The sequence below is a fragment of the Gadus chalcogrammus genome, chromosome 15 (genome assembly GCF_026213295.1).
Source record: "Gadus chalcogrammus isolate NIFS_2021 chromosome 15, NIFS_Gcha_1.0, whole genome shotgun sequence".
NCBI lineage: Eukaryota > Metazoa > Chordata > Actinopteri > Gadiformes > Gadidae > Gadus > Gadus chalcogrammus.
Genome location: NC_079426.1, coordinates 16,357,411 through 16,369,519, shown reverse-complemented (window position 1 = coordinate 16,369,519; position 12,109 = coordinate 16,357,411). Strand labels below are relative to the sequence as shown.

The following is a 12,109-nucleotide window of genomic DNA, read 5'->3' as shown; positions in this document are numbered from 1 at the left end:
TTTGTTTGGCTGCTATAGATTTCTCTTCTCTCAGGATGGATTATTTTGCCAGCTGTATTGGTGCGTTTGCTTGCTGTGGAAGTAGTTCTGTGGTTGTAGTTTCTCTTCAGTCTGTATCAAAAGCGTTTTGAGACGGGCGTATGGTTTCATGCTAATGTTTTAAATACTGTATGACATGCATTTGTGTATGTGTGTGTGTGTTTGATACACATGTTCATCTCATAAATGTAGAATATGGATGGTGCTCCCTTTCAAAAAGACTTTTTTCACCTATTTTTTCAAAAATTGAGACAGACTCAAGCATTTTCACTCACTCACTTATCCACTCAGTCATTCAACTACTCACCCACCAATCACATAAACAAGTCAAGAAAAGGAAGCATTGTGTTTGTTTCAGAATTCCATCATCCATCCATTCATTAATTGCTTATCCATTGATTCAATCCTTAATTAATCCATGCATTAATTCAGTGTTTCCCCATTCCAGCTGTAGTGGGTATTATTTCCAGATCACTAACTTTTAAAGACCAACGACCCCATAGTTGGCATTGACACCGTGCGTCATGTATGCGTCCATCTTTCCCTGTTGTGTTTCCTTGGTTAAACCGACACTCTCCAGGTACCCTGGGACCCTGGGAACACATGAATGTCACACTCTGGGCAGGATGCTGGCTGACAGTGTCCGCGGTGGCAGGTAAGACATGGAGGCCTGCCATGTCAACCCGGGCCCAGTCGGTCCGTCATTCAGTCTGACAGACAAACAGGATGGCTGAAGTTCACTATTCCCCAAGCCCCTTAAAGCTTCTGGTGTGTGCTCATTGGTCAATCCTCTTGGGAGGAATTTTAGAGTTTGGTTAGAGAGAAAAGGGAAAATCCTTTGATATCATAAATCGATTGGTTTCAACCAAATGTTTACATGTAGGCTTTTTTTATTGGAGATGCTTGTATTCACATACAAGCATGGAAATATTATAAGTGTATTGTAATATTACATTACCCTTGTGGTTAAAATATTACATGAGAGATTGTTGAGATTGTTATCTCATTTGAATCTCATCAGTTTTTACTATCGAGATTCTGAAGTTTAGGTCAGGGTCAAGTTAAGGATCTGTGCAAATTCTCTGCGTGAATATCTTACCAGATATTCATGGTATTCATGTATACTCGTTTTCGCATCTCGAGAGAAAAAAATAAAACATCACATCTCATCCAGTATGTCTATCAGATTGCCTGACAAACATGTCACACCTCAGTTCAAAATCATGTATTATACCATTTCCTGTTCACTGGCCTGGCTGTACTAGTCATACCAGCTCTGTCATGAGGTCAAGTCTCTACGTTAGTCCTGAACTTTTTGTGTTCATCCTGAAAGGAAACTTATACATCATATAAATACCATCTTCACATCTTTCTTTATAGTACCCTTCAAAGGGTGGAATCATTCCACCTTATGTTAACGAGCTTGACAGAGACCCCATGAGCTATATATTGCCTGAATTGCCAACTCACAACAAAGACACAAATACAACATCCTTGTCAAATTTAATTTGTACAACTGCTCAGAAACACCATACATAATAGATAACCTGTGATATACTATATATCCTACATCAGACCGTTGGTATGTTTAAGTGCTGTTTTGGCAAATTATTTTAAATGCACTTACACAACTGCAAGCTATTAGAGTGTTGTTTAATAGGATTTGTTTTTTGTAAAGCTTTTTGCTTTCCAACGTATTGTCCTCCTTCTCTTTGCCCATTTTATCTCTGCATGCTGCCGCTTTGTGCTTTGTGTTTGGGGATTGGGTTTGTATTGTGTGTGTGTGTGTGTGTGTGTGTGTGTGTCTTTGTGTGTATGTGTGAAAGTGTATGGCTTAATGTGTGTGTATCTCAATTAAGCCAGTCCCTCCCAGAAGTCCCCTCTCTCCAGTCGTTCGGTACGGAGACAGCTGATCCTAAGGCCTCCCTGTGAGACGGGTTCTATATGTCAGTGGTTCCTCTCCTCACACTTCAAGTTCCAACATTTCACAGGGAGGTCTATTATAAGAGAGGTCCTTCTTTTAAAATAGCAAGGTTGCACCCTTATATACTCAGGGATTGTTATTTTCTCTATTTGTTTATTCTTTGAATGAAGTGGTAATTATTTTGACCAGAAATCATGCATGATAGTCACTCATGTTTGCTTGTGCTGGTTTGTGCTGGTGTGCTATTAGTAAGTCAATACCAAAATAAAAGAAGGGGTTAATTTGAATGAATACTGGGAACCTCTGTTATAAATGTGAGGCTGGACAAGATGTCTCTTCCTTCTCCGTTCTTTGGCAGTGTGTTTGTCTTCTCCCAATGTGTATTCTGATGTGTTTGAATGTGCTGGTGGTGTTAATAATGGTGTAAGTGTATTCAGGTGTTGTCGTATAGTTTGACTCCTGTGTGTCTTTGTTTAAAGCTGGTGTAGGCATTTGAAGGAAACAGCAAGCTAGATTTTGAAAGTATCCCACCAAAAAACTCCCCCTACTACATTCAGGCCCAGTCATGCCCAATGAAATATCAGGTACCTACCTACCTACCGAGTAAGTAGACATTTAGACAGACATGAAGTTCATCCAATCATTTCATTGGGGCCAAATTAATTTATTAGGCCTGCGACAACCACAGATAAAGTTTTTTTCTTTCAGCTGCTGTACTACAAATTGCTCACTGATTCCTGCAGCTTCCCACTTGAAAAATCGAAATTAAGTTTTGCTTAAATTGTTAATTTAGTTCAATTTAATTTAATCGGCACTTGTATGGTGTTTTCTGTTAATTTTCTGCCTATGCCAAAGACTTCTACATACGTCTAGATTTTTTTTACCTATGTTGCCACAGCGATGCATTTGATTTTGATGCTGTCTGTTTTTAATTTGAGTCTATTCTAAGTTAATAGTGCAACGATTCTTCATGTGAAGGGTCTGATAAATATACATGATCTCCTTCTCAGAACATATGCCAGAGGAGGCACATCAGCGTCCTTTCTTGGACTGTCAAACATGATAAGATGTGATGTCAGTCTCATGATGTCAACATTTTTACCACCCAAATCCCTCCACGAGGGGTGGCGCCATCGAACTGACAGTTACAAATGAGTAACTAATCCTTCCCCTTTATTATCACCTTCACCCTTCCAATACCCCCTTTCCTCCTCTTCCTCCTCTCTCTGTCGTCCCTCTAGGGGCCATCCCCAGGGCGGGACCCCTCAGTCGTCCGCAGCCCCCCCCTCTGCCCGCAGGGTGAGACAGCTTCCCCAGGTCCCGGCCAAAATCAGTACGGTGGAGGAAGGTGGGTGGAGGTCCATTGTGTGTTTCTCGTCTGCATGGGTTTGTGTTTCAGCGACTGGGTTAGTGTTATCTTACACATTTTTAGTTTGTAAACGGCCAGGGGAGAAACAACATGGGATTTAGTATGGCTTCATGGACTGTCTCCTTGATTTGTGCGTCGTTTCAGGAAGGTTTGCCTCCATCAGGCATGGGGTCTGATTAGATCATTTGGTGAATTGTGGGTAAAAAAAAAATTAAGTTGACTGATTGAAACAGACCCTTATATGCACGAATATATATGAGAATAGCAAAATCCTATCTTCATGTTTTTTACTTGAAACTCTTTTAACTAGAAAGCTCTAACTTTCAAATGTTTTGGGCGTTTTTCGTGTGTATGGAGTTCCGCGTTACCAGTCGTCCGTGTCTGAAGCTGTACCTAGATGCTCAGCGCACCTCCTCTCTCTGTGCTCCCCTGCATGACCGCTCACCAGCCCTGGCGTCGGAGGAGCTTCTTCGGCAGCTGCCAATAAGGGTCCATTCCAACCGGACGTCGGCCCCCGCGGCCTCCAGCCAACAAGACCTCACCCGGAACCTGAAGAACAAACGAGAGGTGGGCCCCATGTCACGTAGCAGTGGTACCAGCCGTGCTCCCCGAGTCTTTAGTTCTTCCTCCTCCGCCGATGCCCCTATGCGTCCTTTCCCACATTACGGTCAAAAGCGTCCTTTACCAAGGTGGAACGCGGAAACATGCCGAGAATCAAGGAGATCCAGGTCCGACTGGGAGCAAAAACAAAGAAGTTCAGCTGTATTGATTATTGTCACATTGAAGAGTTTCCAAAAGATAACCGCACCAATCGAAAGCCAAGTGAACCAAGTGAAAGTATACCTTGAAATACCCACAAAGAGAAAGAAATAAGAATAATTGTCCAGAGGATTATTCCCCATCATGATCCAAGCTTGCTGAGGAGCACTATTAGGACCTGGCTCTTATACCGAGGAACACTATCATGACCTGGCTCTTTTACTGAGCAGCACTATCATGACCTGGCTCTTATGCTGATGAACACTTTCATGACCTGGCTCTACTCTTGAGGAACACTATCATGACCTGGCTCCTCTGTCCTTCCCCTGGAACACCTGCACAAGCCCCTTGATACCCAATCCCTATTCCATCTCCAACGTTCCTCCTCAACCACCTCTACCAGTCTCCCAGTCTTTCTTGCTGTGTGATAATCCAAAGAGTAAAGCAGGTTTCTTGGTAGATCTGATGTAAGTTGTGCCTGCTGTCTAACCCTCTGTGTTTCCCCCCCCCCCCCCCCTTCTCTGGCTCCCAGCTCTATAAGGACCAGCCGAGGAGCTGTGAGAACGTTTCTCACAAGTCCTCGGACAGCGATGTCAGCGACGGGTCAGCCCTGTCTCGCACCAGCAGTGCCTCTCACATCAGTAGCACCAGCTACATGTCCATCCAGTCAGAGAGACCCAGGGGCCGCTTAAGGTGGGCCGCAAGCACACACATATGCACACACACACACACACACACACACACACACACACACACACACACACACACACACACACACACACACACACACACACACACACACACACACACACACACACACGCAGACACACACACACACACACACACACACACACACACACACACACACACACACACACGCAGACACACACACACACACACACACACACACATACACACACACGTTATTTTTTCAATAACGGGGTAATCTAACTAATTACTGTTTCCGTCGTTACAACACCGTTACTGTTACTGTACGTTAAATGCGGTGCGTTACTATGAATTGATTGAATAAACTGCGTAATCCGAACACAGCCCTGGCTCCAAACACAAACGGCTAGTGAGGAGACTGGGTGGGTTAACAATGAGATAAGCGATTATGATTGGCTAAGGCAGAGTCATGTTTCATGGTAGCCAATCGGAGCCAGTGTTTTTACACACAAGCCATGACACGCGTGCCACACACACACACACGCGCACACGCACACACCAAACAGATTCGATGAAGCAGCAGAAATGGCGATTCCGGAGCAATCTGATAAAAAGTTGGCATTTTCTGTAGTATTCGGCAGATGTTCCACAGCCTTTGCAACCAAGCAAATTAAAATTCAGTTGGAAGTATATCAGGGCCTTGAATGGGCAGTTCAACCATTTAACACATTAAGGCCAAGTGAAAACTACTCAGAAAAATCCAAATTCCCCCCTTCCCCTTCCTCCTCCTCCTCCTCCTCCTCCTCCTCCTCCTCCTCCTCCTCCTCCTCCTCCTCCTCCTCCAGCCGTGCCATGCGAGCCACGGGCCGCCAGATGCTGAAGAGCACCAGCTGCGAGGTGATCGGCATGGAGCACGCCGACGGCAGCCAGTCGGACACGGCGCTGGGCAGCGGCGTCAAGAAGCGGCGCCCAAGCATCGGTCAGCGTGTGGTCGCCATACTGCCGTCCCGGAGGAGCCAGAGCACCTCGCAGATCAGTCAAACAGGTCTGGACCGCGACCGCAAGCCCCGCACGGAAACCCCCCGCGACCCATGCTACCGCACACACTGAGAAAAGACACATCGACGCCATGGAGAATTAGGAGCGCTCAACACAGAGCCTCGTCGTGTTAAAAGTCCACTAGGCTGGCACTTCTTTATGACATGAATACAATGATGGCACAATAAATACAATAAAATAATACATTATATGATAATACATATAATACAATAATACAATGAAAGAAAATCTAAATTAATTGAAAAAAGAATAAGCAATGTAATACAAAGGACACAGTATGGCAAAAACACAAATGGTCAAATTAATAAATCACACACCTAAGTACATTGCAAAACAGGAAATCATACTGAGTGGCATAAAAGTCGAGATCTCTGTCCCACAATTTATATTCATTGTTGTTGTTGCAGTCTTGTTTTTCTGTATTGGGTTCACGGTTGTTGTGTGTGTATGTATTGTTACAGAGGCGGCATCAAAGGCGGTGGAGAGCCGGAAGGGTAAAGGTTAGTTAGTCTGATAGTATAAACACAACAACTAGGGAGAGACTGAACGATTGACGTAGCATACGGAAAGACCAACAGAACAAGGTGTAAGCCATGGTCTTGATATTTATATTTAGTTATATAGCCTACAGACTGACCAACACAAGACCAAATAAACCTTGCATAGAGACCCCACAGAAGACCAAGAGAGCAGACTGAAAGACATACATAGCTTAATCCAACTGGTAAAACATTGAAACTGGACACCTGAAGACTGATAACTACATAGACTCAAGTACACAGACATAGCATCGAAACCAGAGTATAACACTGAAAGTCAGATAACATACAGACAGGACGACTATCCAATAGCAATTAGAAAGTCAGGAATACTAAACACTCGCTTTCAGGCAATCAGACAACAGACTCCCAGAGAGACAGGGTTAGTGACGGACCGCGGTTCTGGACAGGGAGATAGATAGACTGTGCTTGTAGGCCAGGTAATTGGAAAGAACTGCTCCTTACCGCCCCTGCATGCTTCTGCTTACCCCAGTCCTGCCAATCCCTTCTGCCCCAGCTTGAAAGCTCTGCTCCTGAATTAATATTTTTTAAATAGTCTTTATAGTGAGTCCTTTGAGTCCATCAAAACTCATTTTGCGCAAAAGCTTCCCAGTTGAGTTGTGGCCGGTCATTGTTCAGAAAAAATGGTATATCTGCATATTGTGGTCCTGCTCAACAGCCCAGAACCAAACAACAAGGGGTTTGGTCTTCTTGCTTTGCTACTTTCATTTCCAAGACATATTGTTTGCAGTAAGCCCGATCAATGATCCCCAGCACGTTTTTTTGGATGGACTGAATTGGCTTGTTCTTTTGTATAAACCTCCTGCACTGACCTCGCTCTTCACTGCTTTCCATGGAATGTATCCACCCTCAAATTAATTGATTCCCAGTCTCTTGTGTGCCCCCGGCCTTATTGCATTAGGCATTTACAGATTCAGAGTCAATTTGAGTTTGTACCTGTAACAATATCAATGCAGCTCTCAGTTTTGTGGTTTGATTTATTTCCATTTGTCTAGGGCAGAGTCTGACCATACTTTTCCTTATGCTTATGTAGAACGCTTGTTGGAATGCTATCCTTTATTTTCCTTTATCTAGCAACTCTCAGGTGAATGGGGTTAACTCTGTACAGTATTGACTGGTACAAAAAGCAACAGCTCAATCTATAATAACGTGACACTTCCAGAAGCAAAGAAAAAAAAACATTGCTCTCACTTTAAGAGGGCAAAGTTTTTGCTCTCTTATGTAGTAAATAATCATAAACGTCTGCTTTAAATGTACCCTGTAATTAACAGGGTTGTCCCACACAACCATAAAGGCCCAGAGCAAAATGCTTGTAACATGTTTCAACTGAAAACCGTGGCGATTACGATCATGCTTTGCTTGATTCCCTCCTGCCTTTTCTAAAAAAAACACAAATCACAATTTGCCACACGGTTTACAATTTATGGTTTGCAAACTTCTCACGCTAACCTTCTCGATGTGTGTGTGTGTGTGTGTGTGTGTGTGTGTGTGTGTGTGTGTGTGTGTGTGTGTGTGTGTGTGTGTGTGTGTGTGTGTGTGTGTGTGTGTGTGTGTGTGTGTGTGTGTGTGTGTGTGTGTGTGTGTGTGTGTGGTTGTCTGTGTGTCTTCCCACCACAGAGGCGCCAGCGAGTAAGAAGTCTGGTAAAGGCAGCAGCAGCATCCAGAGGAGTGTGGAGACGGGCATGGCGGTGGAGCTACCCCGGGGGGGGGTCTCCACCGTGAACCGGCAGGCCAGCAGGGACTCCACGGACGGCAGCATGAACAGCTACAGCTCCGAGGGGAAGTAGGTGTCCGTCTGCCCCCCCACCGACCGTGTGGGTCAGGGTGTGTCCATGTACAGCCATATGGGCTCCATGTTTATCGATGCATACGATATTCCCCGTGTATGTAATTGTGATGTTGTTTTGTTGAGAAGTGATACAGTTCAATTGCAGCCTTGCGATTGATCTTTACAATTCATCAAACCATATTTATTCTTCAGCTTCATTTCTAGTGTTAATGTTTACGTTTTTGTGTGTGTGTGTGTGTGTGTGTGTGTGTTGTGTGTGTGTGTGTGTGTGTGTGTGTGTGTGTGTGTGTGTGTGTGTGTGTGTGTGTGTGTGTGTGTGTGTGTGTGTGTGTGTGTGTGTGTGTATGTGTGTGTGGCAGTCTGATCTTCTCAGGGATGCGGCTAGGGGCTGACAGTCAGTTCAGTGACTTCCTGGATGGATTAGGCCCCGCCCAGCTGGTGGGCCGGCAAACCCTGGCCACGCCTGCCATGGGTGAGTCTCCCGATGACGCAGCATACAGTACATGAGGATCGTGTAGCTACATATATGACTTACCAACGTCAAGCTCAACTTTGTGTGTATCTGTTTGTGTTTGTGTGTGTGTGTTTGTGTGTGTGTGTGTGTGTGTGTGTGTGTGTGTGTGTGTGTGTGTGTGTGTGTGTGTGTGTGTGTGTGTGTGTGTGTGTGTGCCTTCATGTAGGAGACGTCCAGCTCGGTCTGACGGACAAGAAGGGCCAGCTAGAGGTGGAAGTGATCAGGGCCCGTGGCCTTATCCCAAAAACAGGCTCGAAATCCCTCCCAGGTAAGACAATCTCTCCTCTTTCTCTCTCTCGCTCGCTCTCGCTCTCTATTATCATCACTATCGTTGTTTAACGTTCCAACCTCTATGGGTTCCCTTCTGCCTTATCCTCTGTTCTCTGTTGATTCAATGCACACTTATTTTACACCTCATCATCTTTTCTCTCTTTCTTTGTATACCTGTCTCCCTCTCCCTCCTATCTTCCTCTCGGCCTCTCACCTCTCTCCCTCTCTCCCTCACCCCCTCCCCCTCTCTGCATCCTCCGTCTCTGCCTCCTACCTGCCCTATCTCCCTTTTTACCTCCCCCCTCTCTCCCTCTACCCCTCCCCTCTCTCCCTCTACTCCTCCCCTCTCTCCCTTCTGCCTCACCCCTCTCCCCCCCCCCCGTCCCGTCCCGTCCCGTCCCGTCCCGTGCCAGCTCCCTACGTCAAGGTGTACCTGCTGGACAGCGGAGCGTGTAAAGCCAAAAAGAAAACCAAGATTGCACGGAAGACCCTGGAGCCGCTGTATCAGCAGCATCTGCTCTTCGAGGAGAGCCCCCGGGGCAAGGTGCTCCAGGTAACACACCTGGCCTGTGTGTGTGGGTGGATGGCTGTGTGTGTGTGTGTGTGTGTGTGTGTGTGTGTGTGTGTGTGTGTGTGTGTGTGTGTGTGTGTGTGTGTGTGTGTGTGTGTGCGTGTGTGTGTGTGCGTGTGCGTGTGTGTGAAGGGGGAGGATGTGTGTGAATAAGAAAGGGGGTTTTATGTTTGGACACGTGGTCTTTGTATCTTCTTCTGCATAATTAAATGTATAGCTTACATCATGATTAGTTTATGGAGAAATGTCCTTAATTTTCCCATATTTTGCGTATGGCAATCACACATTTTGTGTCTGAGATAAATTGAGCTGATCTTTGCAGCGCTTGTTTTCCAACTCCTCCCTCTCCTCTGTCTGCACCCTCCAGGTCATAGTATGGGGCGACTATGGACGACTGGACCATAAATGCTTCATGGGTGTGGCACAGATCCTATTGGAGGAGCTGGACCTCTCCAGTACCGTGATTGGCTGGTACAAACTGTTCCCCCCTTCCTCGCTGGTGGACCCTACGTTAGCCCCGCTCGCGAGGCTGGCGTCCCAGACGTCACTGGACAGCTCAGGACCGCCTCCCGGCGTTCGATCCTAGTGACCGAAGGGGGGACCGCACCCCCCCCCCCCCCCACACTCACCCCTCCCCTTCCCCCTGCCATCATCACTCCATTGGGAACCAAACAAACAAAAACAAAGAAGTGAATGGACAACGTTTCCTGGGCCACAACAGAGCAGAGGGCATGACTAATCTACACCCAGGGACAGCGAGACTGGCCTCAGGCCGACCAATGACAAGCCAGAAAAGAGTCATAGAGAGAGAGAGAGAGAGAGAGAGAGAGAGAGAGAGAGAGAGAGAGAGAGAGAGAGAGAGAGAGAGAGAGAGAGAGAGAGAGAGAGAGAGAGAGAGAGAGAGAACTACCCAATCAACGCTTAGCTGGAGTCTGACAATCACTTGTCATAATTAATCCTATGTCCTACTTTTTCTGTTTGTTGTTTTTCTTCTGTTTGCGTTTCCCACCTGACTTTTGCTCTGTATCTTCCGATGTTTCACTTTCTCCTCATTTTTTATTTCTTTCGTTCCTTCTTTCTTTCTTTCTTCCTCCCGTTCTTTACCGCCTGCCCTTTCAACTGACAAAAGACAGTCTTGATCATGTGACTTATTGAGCCAATCAGAGTAGAGCCGAGGCCAATATGATGAGCATATGAATGGCATGTGACACTCTAGGCAGCCGTAGCAGCACGGGGGGGGGGGGGGGGGGGGGCATTATTCTGCCCCCTGCAAGAAGAAAGAACACTTGTCTCCTTTGTTTTGACGATGTGGGGGGAAACAGTTTCGCTCTTTATCTAATAAAAAGAGCGAACAACATAGAGGCCAAATTATTAATGAGCTTGTTTATATATTCATTATTCAGAATATATTCATTATTTTTTTAAACCATCAATCCGTTTGACTTTTCTTTCGCTCTACACACATCCTGTAGAGTTCAGTAGGACGTCCTAAAGGTGCAGACTCCCTCCACCAAATACTACCTTTGGTTTCTCAAGCAATGCCCCCTCCCCCTGCACCTAAAAGACAGGCTAACTGTAGCCTGGTGGTTAGCCCACCCCCCTCTCCTGGCCCACCCCACCATACCTGGCTCCCCAAACAACATGTACCCTACATGTACTTTGAGCCCCCCAGCCCCCACCTAGCCAATGCCTCACCCCTTAGACCCACCCCTCACCCTTTAACCCCAACCCTTATCCCTTTTCCTCACCCCTTGACCCCAACCCTGACCCCTTGACCCCACCCCTCACTTCTTGACCTCACCCCTTAACCCCACCCCTACAGGAGGGAGCAGCATGTTTTGGGGGCCCCCCCCGGCCCCCCAGCCCCAAGCTGCATGCACGTTTATTTTTCTTTAATTTTTTATTTGATTCTTTTGGTTTCCTTCTTTTTGTAAAAGCAAAGACGAGACAAACTACTGATGAATTCTGAAAAAATAAGCAAAAAAGAAAAAAAGCGAGAAAAAAAAGAAAAAAAAATGAGACTAGACTATGTGTGTTAGTTCCACATACTTTAGGCCAGCTTGTATGTTGCATGTACTTGTACAGTATGCTCGTACTGAACATGAATACAAAAATATCAAAAAAGAAAGTTAATACAATTCTGACCATCCTCCCCCATCCCTCCCCCCTGCCCCAAAACCCCCCCACACACAACTCCCCTGACAGGAGCGGACCAATAGGGGATCAACTCCACCCAGGCCACGTCTACTACTCTGGGTTGAAAATATCCATATTTGGAGGTCTTCAAGAAAAAAGAACAAAATATATATATATATCTATTTTTCTTTGTCCTTTTTTTAATAAAAGAACCTTTGAGCGACAGTGCTGTTCAGCTGTCCTGAGCATACTCCAGCCCCTGGCGTAACAGGGTGTAGGTGTCTAAACTGTAGTCCTTAAGGGCAGCAGGGGCTAGAGACAGAAATAGAGAATGTGTGTATAACAGCTAAATGTATATGAAGTATAATTATGAGTTTGACAGAAATTGTGAAGATAAAGATATATGTATATGTATATGTATATATATATTAAAATTAAATATATATATAA

The 12,109-nt window shown here is 45.6% G+C and overlaps 1 protein-coding gene across 1 annotated transcript in view; it reads left to right on the top strand.

The window, feature by feature from the left end:
* Positions 1 to 10,109, top strand: part of LOC130405031 (regulating synaptic membrane exocytosis protein 1-like) — a 58,323-nt gene extending 48,214 nt beyond the window's left edge. Inside the window, exons 18-23 of the mRNA XM_056609986.1 lie at positions 3,205 to 3,330; positions 8,031 to 8,162; positions 8,528 to 8,640; positions 8,849 to 8,950; positions 9,366 to 9,505; positions 9,891 to 10,109. Of these exons, the coding sequence (XP_056465961.1) occupies positions 3,205 to 3,330; positions 8,031 to 8,162; positions 8,528 to 8,640; positions 8,849 to 8,950; positions 9,366 to 9,505; positions 9,891 to 10,109 (832 nt within the window). The remainder of the gene's footprint in view (positions 1 to 3,204; positions 3,331 to 8,030; positions 8,163 to 8,527; positions 8,641 to 8,848; positions 8,951 to 9,365; positions 9,506 to 9,890) is intronic.
* The last annotated feature ends 2,000 nt before the right edge of the window (positions 10,110 to 12,109 follow it).